This window comes from Poecilia latipinna, unplaced genomic scaffold, assembly GCF_001443285.1.
Source record: "Poecilia latipinna isolate Pla-1442-1.1 unplaced genomic scaffold, P_latipinna-1.0 Scaffold1578, whole genome shotgun sequence".
Lineage (NCBI taxonomy): Eukaryota > Metazoa > Chordata > Actinopteri > Cyprinodontiformes > Poeciliidae > Poecilia > Poecilia latipinna.
In genome coordinates, this window is record NW_015114194.1 from 83,316 (window position 1) to 93,074 (window position 9,759).

Here is a 9,759-nt window from a genome sequence, read left to right on the forward strand (position 1 = left end):
CTGTGTGTGTCTCTGTGTGTGTCTCTGTGTGTGTCTCTGTGTGTGTCTCTGTGTGTGTCTCTGTGTGTGTGTGTGTGTCTCTGTGTGTGTGTGTGTGTGTGTCTCTGTGTGTCTCTCTGTGTGTGTGTGTCTGTGTGTGTGACCTGGGGCCTCCAGCTTCGGGGCCGCTCTGTGCCGTCTCCTCTCTGCTCTCTCTTCCCAGCTTGGACAGGTTGAACTTGGTCTGCAGCGTCATCTGCAGGTTCCCCGTGTAAACCAGCTGCAGCTGCACCCACAGGCCTGCAGGGGGCGCACAGAGCAGCTCAACACCAGGCTGACAAGACAGGCCAAAGGTCATGGTGCCTAATCTGATCCCGCGTCTGGTTGAGAAGATCAGGTCAGAATCATTAGTCCTCTTTAGAAGCTGAGGGAGAAGGGAAGATCTGGTGGAAGGATGATCTCTGGATGTGCCATATAAGGACACTGACTTCTATATTTACTAGAGCTGGAATTAGATTCAAATTTGAATCTGGTTAATTGCAGGTTCTGTAAGTAATTAACCATAATATGACACTTTAAATTCCAATTCTCTTTTTCCTGCTAAATTATTTAATGAATATGGTCAGATATGAACATAAGAGATATTTCTGGTTTTTATTCTTCAGGTTGTTGTAGCATTACCTGCTACATGTTACCATTCAGGTGCTATTTTAGGCTAACATAGCTTTGCTAATGGGCTAATTGCTGTTTGCACAACTTTAGCACAACAATAGTGTTTTCATGTTTTCATTGACCAATCAGATCATTTAGAAACAGAAATGAACAGAGAATCAGCTTCCATCGCTGCCGTTAGCGATGTAGCTTTAGCATCGCAGATAAGAAATTGTGGTTTTGGGCAGAATCTTAATGTGTAAAAAAGAAACTAAAAACCAATTGCATTTAATCCATGTAATTATTTGAAATGTGTTAAATGTATTTTGCTATAACTTGTTTTTTTATTTTACCAAAATGATTGTAGTAATGCTGTGAATGGTGGTAGAGGAGCCAGCAGGGGGCAGTCTGGCTCCTGGTGGAGCGGGATTTAAAAACACTCAGAAGTGGAGAAGAACCACAGATAGAAAACAGGACGAACAGATTTAGACGTTTAAGAAAAAAATGCATTAAAATCTAACTAATCAAAACAAAAGCATTAAAGTGTTAGCATCTTCTGAACAGGAAGCTGCAGGCTGAGCTGACCTCTGTGGTTGACCTCTGGCCTGGAGGCGGCCATGATGTGTGGCATGCTGCAGCCCATGTCCAGCTCGGTCAGCGTCAGCTCGTTCATGAAGTAAGGCAGCTGCAGGAACAGGAAGCCGTCAGTTTATTACGTATCGATAGACGACCATCTGCTTCCGCTCGTCCAGCCTCACTCTGATTCTGCTCAGCTTCTTCTGGATCTTATGGGCGACGGCGTCGGCCCACTGCTTCTCTCGCAGGAAGTCCCAGAAGATTCGGCCAATCAGAGCGTTGACCCAGGAGGCGGAGCCGGCTCCGGGGGGCGTGGCCTGATCGCAGGTGCACTGAGGAAGGAAGGAAGCAGAGCTAAGAGTCGCTCCAGATCCATTCACAAGTAGTAAAATCTCTGCTAGCTTACGGTGGTGTTAGCGGTGGTGTTAGCAGTGGGGCTAGCCTCTGTGCTGCTAGCCCTGGGGCTGCATGGGGGTGTGGCCTCATGTGCAGCCAGAAGGCGGGCCATGTAGCTGTGGTATTCAAGTGCAGAAAGTCCCCCTGTGGCGCTGCAGGGTACTGCAGGACCGTAGGAGGTGGCAGGCGTGGCGGGCTCGTTGTCATCGTCGCTGCTGGGGCCTCGGCTCCTCGGGACGGGGACGCTCTGGGACGGAGCGCCTGGAGGACAGAGATCTGCTGCAGATTATTCAGCGTTATTCATTAAGTTTCCTCCAAAATGCAGAGAATCCAGGCAAAGCGAGTTTCTGGATGTTGCCTCAGACAGGAGCAGAGGTTCCCAATATGAGGGCCGCAAAATGATTTCTGCACAGAAACCATCAGGTGGATCCACAAATGATCTTAGTGGTTTAGACTGTGAGTCAGATTCAGCATCATGGGAGACCAGGAACCATCAGTTTAGACACCTGGTTTGTGTTACAGCGCCACCGACTGGCCCGGCAGACCTACTGCAACGCTTTCTGTGTCATGGACCAATATTTTATCTCATAAACCGTCTCACTAAGAATCAGAGTGATGTGTATGGAGGCCCAAAAGAGACAAATTAAATAATGAATACATTTTGAAATAAATAAGGATTTTATTAAATGTCTGACTGAATAATGTAATATACTTTCTGAATGATATAATTATTTCACTGTTTAATGAAATAGGTGAAATAATTATGTAATTTTTGGGAAACCTGCTTTCAGGCAAATATCTGATAATAAATGCAGATTTCATTACAATATCATAATCTCACATTAACCCAACCATTTATTTGAGTCAGTTAATCTGTGAGGATAACTCATTGAGAAATTATTGGCATCCCTAATAATTCCTATAAAATCTGTCTTCAGTTTTAATCTGAGGTGAAAGTGAGCCTGTCTGTGGATGAACCAGATTACCCTCATCTGTAGCAGCCATTTTCCACTTCATGGTTCCTTTCTGGCTTTTCATGTCCTGTTCATCAGTTTTAATATTCCTGATGGTTTTGCTCTGTGCTTTAGTATTTTTGGTTTTTCTGCTCTGGCCTGCAGTCTGCAGCTCTGCTTGTTCTCTGTAGAACCAATTAAAATGTTTAAAAATGCTCTTTTCTTTACATTAGTGGATTTATCTAACTTAATATTTAAACTGAAGCTAAATGTTTATATTAGCATTAAGTTTTAGTTTACAAACTAAATATTTAATTTGAAAGTTTCATTCATTTACGAGTGAAAAACAGTGAAAATGTTTCTCTTGTCCATATTTAACTATATTACTGCTGTTAATCTCTGACTGTGTGACTTTACTAAACCCGGCTGCTTCCCGACCGCTGCAGCATTTGGGCTCTCAGTAGTTCTGGTTCTGCCTTTAGCATTAGCTTTAGCCTCTACAGCATTTATTCATGAGGATGATTTCCCATAAGACTTTCTGCTCTCTTTCTGTCCAGAGCTGGAGTCGTTTGTTACCGGGTCGTTTGTTACCGGGTCGGGTGGACCGTCGGCCGGCTCTCGGCCCGTCCCGGACCGCAGACGCCCACAGGAGGTGGCGGAACCACTCCTCCTTCTCCCGGCCCGTGCGTCCGAAGAGGTAGAGCGCAGGCGGGGCGGCGCCAGCTTGCGTGGAGGAAGTCTGTGCTGGATGAGAACCCAGGTTCTGTTCTGACCCGGTTCTGTCCTCCTCTGCTCCAAGCTGGATGCAGATGGGATACTTGGGGTTCCAGACTCTCTTCCGAGCCAGCGCCGCCGGCAGGAGGAAGACCTTCAGGAAGGAGGCAGCATGATGAAGAACCAGACCCACCAGAACCAGAACCAGATGTTTTCTTGTGGCAGTAAAATGTGTCTCTTCAGATCAAAAACTCTTTCTGATTTGATTCCTGAATGAATCTAATTTTTTGAACGTTTATAATTACCTTATTTATTGTTGTCTGTTACCATTTTCAGCTTTAGTTTTATATGTATCTGTGGATTTTTATGTCTTCAAAGCTTTTTATTTCTGCCTGTCTTGAAAATGATAATGATTAATAAAAAAGGTCATAATTACAAAGGTGAGTAAATAAATAAGCTAATAAAGAGACATATTTGTCTCACTGTCTAATTTAATTACTGCCAGCATTTATTAATACCGTATTTTCATGCTTTGCTTATTTGTTGAGCCTTTTTTAAATTTCTATATTTTCTCGTCATTATGGCAGGATTGGCTCTCCATAGATTTACTGCCTCACTTTTTCATCAGTCAGTTGAATTTTCTGCTCCTGAACCTGGAGCATAAATCTGCATTAAGAATGAAAAGTGAAATGAAATGTTCAGATCTTACTTTGCTGTTTGCCAGCCAGAAGCAGCGCGTCTTGATGAAGCCGACTTCCTGCGGCGGGTCGTCGTGCGCGGCGCGGCGCCTGATGTTGCAGCGTGGGTAATCCAGACGGAGGCTGCAGCCCTGCAGCGTGGCGAACACGGAGTGAGTCAGAGCCGGGTGGAAGATTTCTGGGTCGTAATCCTGGATCTCATTCATCCAACCCTGAAAACAGCAGCAGGTTTAACAGACACCAACGTTTATTCAAGAAGAGCTGCTGACCTTCAGGAATCAGCTGCAGACCTGAACAGCTTAATAATTACTGTCATAATATTTAATAATAATAATAGTGATAAAAATTATAATTACTATGAATAATGAGCTCTGTTGGCTCTGCTGTTTGGATCATTATTCCTCTGGTTCTGTGCAGCTGGAAGGATTGTTGCTCTTTTACTTTTGGACAGTTATTATAGAGCGTAACCATGGTAACAAGCATCTCAAAAGCTCAAATAATACCTGGAGTATGAAGTCAACCCGTCCATCATGACGGACATGAACCAAACGCCAGACTCTCTCTACTCGTCTTTCTAACCAACAGATTTAAAGAGGAGCAGCAAAAGCAAAGGAGGAGGATCAGCAGAGCTAGCTAACAACTGGTGATGTCACCCAGGATGTCACTGTGGAATATCAACTCTGCTGCCTGACGAGCTTTTAGCATGTTAGCATGAGACCAGGCAGTCTTCAATCAGAGGAATCTGCAGACTCGCTGAAACACTGACTGCTACAGGAGCTCCTTCCTGGCCTCAGCAAGAACCTTGGAGGACCTGAGTTAAAAACATTTAGTTTCCCTTTGGGAGAAATATCGGATTCCTGAATGAGCTGCGCTTAGACGAGCATGAAGCCAAAACAAACCCAGACAATATAAAAGATTAAAAATGACTTGGAAAACCTTCTGAGTGTGGAACGTTTGAAGCTTTCAAGCTAAAGCCAAGCTAGCGATCAGCCAGGACAGAGATTATCCTTCTACAGCGTTTTCATCCTCCAACATGGAGCCGCTGATGGCGACCTCTGACCTCCTCCTCCAGCCTCTGAAGCCTCCTGCTGCTGCCGGGCTCAGCCAGAAGGAGCGGACTAATTACGGTGCCGCCGTGGTTCTGACGGGCCTAATTGGACCCGGGGTGCCTGATGTTCTGGACTTGTGTTCCTTTTAATAAAACTTTAATCTGTGATGGAGACGGACGGAGGAAGGGAAGCGGCTTGACGCTCTCCTTGGAGAACAATCAGGAGAAAAGCAGCGCTGCTTCCTGCTGTTCAGACGGACTCAGGTTAAGTTCTGGTTCTGGATTTGAAATATTTGTAATATTTCTTATTGTTGGTGCTCATGCAGCCTGAATCCACTTCAGATCTTCAGTTCTGTTCAACCTCCTGTTTATCTGAGCTCTGATAACATTTGGTATGAAAACTTCTGACCTGAGCTTCAGTTTAATCAGCAGAAGATAAAAAGAAACAGAGTGGGAGTCGAACTCTGTCAGGAATAAAATATCTAAGTTGTGAGGGGTTTTTTTTGTGAATCTTTTCCTTCAGTTTTATTGGATGAAATCCCTGAAAATGTAATAAATGACGATTTATTATCTCAGGTTCACATATGAATATCTGAAACCTGCTGAGACGAATCAATGAGAAGCAGCCAAAACGACTGAAGCTGCTGCGACGCCGAGCTTCTGTCAACTTACACAAAATTACCAGCAATTATTTCATTTATCCTCTAAGAGAAAAAAATGGGATTCATTTTTAGGTCTTATTTAATTACTCAGTTATAAATGTCATATTTTCAAACTAAATATGGAAATCCACTTGTCTATAAGCAAAGTAGACTATCAAAATAAAAGCTGAGTGGCCGCTGATGCAACATGTTGCTGTAGATCCGTTGCTAAATGTCTGGATTGCCTTTAAAACGGAGAATCTTTATTTTAAGCTGAAATGTTCAAGAACAGAAACAAGGACAGGGATGACATGAGGCGACCTGAAAGCAGGAGTTTATCGAGGCTACAAAGAGACAGCTTTTATTTTGGTAGTTCACTTCCTGGTAGCGGCAGGTGAATTAGCTTCCAAGCTAAATATTTAGTCCTGAGCCAAACGCTTATGTCCAAACTAAATATCTGGCTTGAACCTGACATAACTTTAGCTTTGTGAAAATATGACTTATTAATCCAGACTGTTGGTGGCAACAGCGGCCAGTACTTCATGACTCTGTCGCCTACCTGAAGGACGTCGGGCTCGGCGCTGAAGCCACCTGGGAAACGGGCCTCACCCTGCTGGGTCAGCGCCGGTCTGCGTGCGTTAGCCGAGCCGGACGAACCGATCCGAATGAGGAACAGGCCGAGCAGGAAGCCCAGAGCCAGTCCCAACGCCAGGCCCGAGACGTACGGACCCAGAGGAAGGATGAAGTAGCCGTAGGACAGAACCGCCACGCAGAACAGACTCATGCACGGCAGAGGAGGCTGAGGATCCGGACCGGACCTGTCTGGTGCTGGGGCGCCAGGCGACCTCCTGACCCTCCTGGGAGCTTCAGTGGCAAACACTTGCATCATGTCATCATCTTCGCATATTTCCAGCTCCTGCTGGTGATGAACGGGACACGGGCGGCGCCGCGCTCCGACCGAAGGCCAGTCGAACACGGGAAGAACGTCTCCATCTGGTCTCCTTCCGGTCCTCACCGGAGACTCTGAGAGGACGGTGTCCACGCTGCCGTCCCTCCCCTGATGAGCCGCCGTGGACCTGCTCTGGTGTTTGGGGCTTCCTGCGCCGTCTTCCCCCATGATCTTGCTGAACATGCTGCTCAGAGGCTCATGCATGGCCTCGGACAGCTTCCTCTTCGTGTCCTCCAGCTCCATCTTGAAGAAGCCCCCCTTCAGGCCCTCCGCGCTGGGAGAGAGAGCGCTGGGGGACGGCGGGGCCGTGCGAGAGTCCCCACCGCCCCGGGGTTTGGTTTGGGTCAGCTGCTTCCACAGGTGGAGGTTGAGACGGGAGTCCGATCTGGACTGAGACACCTCCGGCTCCGAGTGGGACAGCTCCGTGGAGATGGACTTCACCAGGCTGAGGAGAGGCCTGGGTCTGAGGGTGGAGCCCTCTTTCGGCTCAAGCTCAGTGGAGAGTGACTTGACGAGGCTGGCCAGGGGCCGCTGGCTGTGTGAGGGCGGCCCTGGGGAGAGGAAGCTAGGGGGCGCTGCAGAGCAGTTCCCCAGGGAACCAGGCGATGACGGGGAAAGAGGAACATGGAAGTTCTGGGACTTCAAGTCTTTGTCGTCCTCCGCAGGAAGCGGCTTCTCCTCGCCGTGGTCCAGGGAGAAGATGAGCTCATCGTCCTCCAAGCTGTCCCACTCCCCTTCGGTGCCGGTCAGATGGATCACAATCCCCCGGGACTGGTTCCGCTTCGTGACGCCAAGTGGGAAGAGACTGTGAGGGTCATGAAAGGTCCTGCTGCCCTCGCCTGTGTCCTTCCTGCCCTGTCCCTCCCCGTTTTTTCCATCATCTGCCATTTCTCTAGTTCACATCTCCAAACCGAGACACCTGTGGGTCAGGAGAAGACAAACACGGTCAGCTGCATCGCCTCTATACCGTATCGACTCTACGCCTCAGAGACGGAGCAGATACAGACCAAGGCCTGCTTTTCATAGCTTCTGACTCATTTCTGCAAAATGAGCACCAACCAGGCTTTAACTTGTCACATTTGTGTCCTCTGGCTTTAAAGAATCATGAAATAATCTGAGGACTAGTGAGTCTGAATCCCAGCCAAGTCAACATGTCGCTCCACAAACTGATGAGCTTCACAGGCTCACAGTTTCTGTCTGAATCTGGGGCGACCGGGCCTGGAGACTGACGTCCAAACGTCTGATTCAGACACATCCGTCACAAGAACAGGAAGAAAATGTTTAATGAAAGAAGAGTCACTCTGACATCTGAACTAAAATCCATTCCAGTTCATATCTTCAGCAGTCTCTTAACCAGCCGTGTGTAACTCAGGCTGTGTTCTCACACCGAACGTCCTTTTGGTTCGTTTGTTTGGTCCGGAACAAAAAAATACTTTATATTGTTTGGTTCGTTTTGGTTTCGTTGATTTTTCTTCCAAGTGTACGATAATTCGTAAACGATTCGGTTATGATCTTTGCTCTCACTGGGCAGAAATGACGGACAGACCTGGAGAACCGAACTGTCCAGATCTGCTTGTTCATCTGCTTTATGATGTCATTTTTCTGAATCTGGATCTGCTGAGGCTTTACGAACCAGGAAACGGATCAGGTTCAGTCCAACCAGAACCAGCAGGGTTAGCAACCCTGAAGGCCCATCGTTACCATGACGCCCAACTACAGTGGCTCATGAAGTCCAAAAAGACGTTTATTTCCTGTAGTTGGTTTGGACTCGCACTAGAACTGGACCGGGAAGCGGTTCTGGTTCTGGTTTGCTGGAGACGAACACCAAAACATCTGCAGGTTCTGTAGAGTTCTGGTTCAAAGCAGCTGATTTTATCGGGACAGGAAATCTCAATAAAACGCAGAACATTGGTTTTGAATCTGAAGAGATAAAGTGAAGGGGGGACAGTTAGTGATGCAGCAATCAGGCGCCGATTAGTTTGGTCTGACCGTCAAACCCTGAACTTAGTTTAAAACAGAAGATTTTCTCTGTTGATCTGAGTCAGAAAATCAGACATGAGTTTTGCTGCTGGTCAACGGTTCATCATCATCTGGATCAGAGAAGCAGCAGCTCATTTCCTCCGTAACGACTGCACTGAGTGGAAATGTCCTAAATTAAAGCATCTTAAATCCTCCTCAGGCTGCTGGAGCCTCATCGCTGCTCTGCTTCCAGCTGAGATGAAACCAGTTTTCCTTCCATGGAAACGGCAGAAAGCTCAGAGACGCGGCTGCAGGTCAAGCTCTGGATGCAAGTTGACCCGACTTCTAACTGATCACATTTATGTAACGGCATTAAAATGCTGCGCGGCACAACGTGAACCACGTCCACAGCAGCTGGTGGAGTCGTTATAATCTGCTCTCGCCCAAAACGGACGGAGGGGGATGAACCTGTTGCTGGGGTCAGTCTGAGCCCCAGAGTTTCCCCTGCTGGGACGGGAAGCTGCAGCATCAGAACCACACGGCGACGTTTCATTTCCTGAGCCGCAAACCGGCGTCCGGTGAGGGGAGAGACGTTTCTGCACCAAGAGATTCTTTATCCATTCCTGCTGTTGGATTTTACAATATTAGAAAATGAAATAAATATTTCTGTCCATGAAAGGATGACATTAAAGAGTTATATTTTATCTGAGTGGAACAGTATTCACTGTGAAAATGTTTCTCTGGATAGAATCTGCATAATGAGTTCTTGGGCGTCACTTATTAAATTATATCAACATATTTCTGTAAAGATTTATGTTGCAGCGGCGGCCATCTTGGTTTGACGAGACAGAATTTGCAATATTTGCAGAAAAGTCAAAAGTAGATGGGAAACAAAGGTTTCACAAACTGGAGCTCAAAGTTCAGTCATGGTTTGACTAGGCCATTTTCAGAGCCGGCCTGAGGGATAAGCAAACTGCAGCTGCTCAAAGCCCAAACAAGAAATCCTCAGGTTGACGAACTTCAGCTAAAGATAACTGATCAGTTTTTAATATTTAGTTCTGCTTGTGTCCGGGTCTGTGGGCCGTCTGAACGCTCACACCCACCAACAAACTCAGATTATCGTTAAATCAGGATTTGACTGTAAAATCTGACAAATCAACCAGCAGGATTAGGAGCTAAAGCTAAAGCTAAAGCT

The 9,759-nt window shown here is 46.7% G+C and overlaps 1 protein-coding gene across 2 annotated transcripts in view; it reads right to left on the reverse strand.

Moving 5' to 3' along the window:
* tex2l (testis expressed 2, like) overlaps positions 1-9,759 on the reverse strand; it is a 28,833-nt gene that overhangs the window by 12,025 nt on the left and 7,049 nt on the right. Inside the window, exons 2-8 of one of the 2 annotated variants that reach the window (XM_015058831.1) lie at positions 6,216-7,524; positions 3,979-4,179; positions 3,147-3,423; positions 1,613-1,863; positions 1,389-1,538; positions 1,216-1,315; positions 144-279 (exon numbers count right to left, since the gene is read on the reverse strand). In XM_015058831.1, coding sequence (XP_014914317.1) covers positions 144-279; positions 1,216-1,315; positions 1,389-1,538; positions 1,613-1,863; positions 3,147-3,423; positions 3,979-4,179; positions 6,216-7,493 — 2,393 coding nt within the window. In that variant the 5' untranslated portion in view covers positions 7,494-7,524. Of the gene's footprint in view, positions 1-143; positions 280-1,215; positions 1,316-1,388; positions 1,539-1,612; positions 1,864-3,131; positions 3,424-3,978; positions 4,180-6,215; positions 7,525-9,759 lie in introns of both variants that reach the window. The other variant, XM_015058830.1, reaches the window with a different exon arrangement.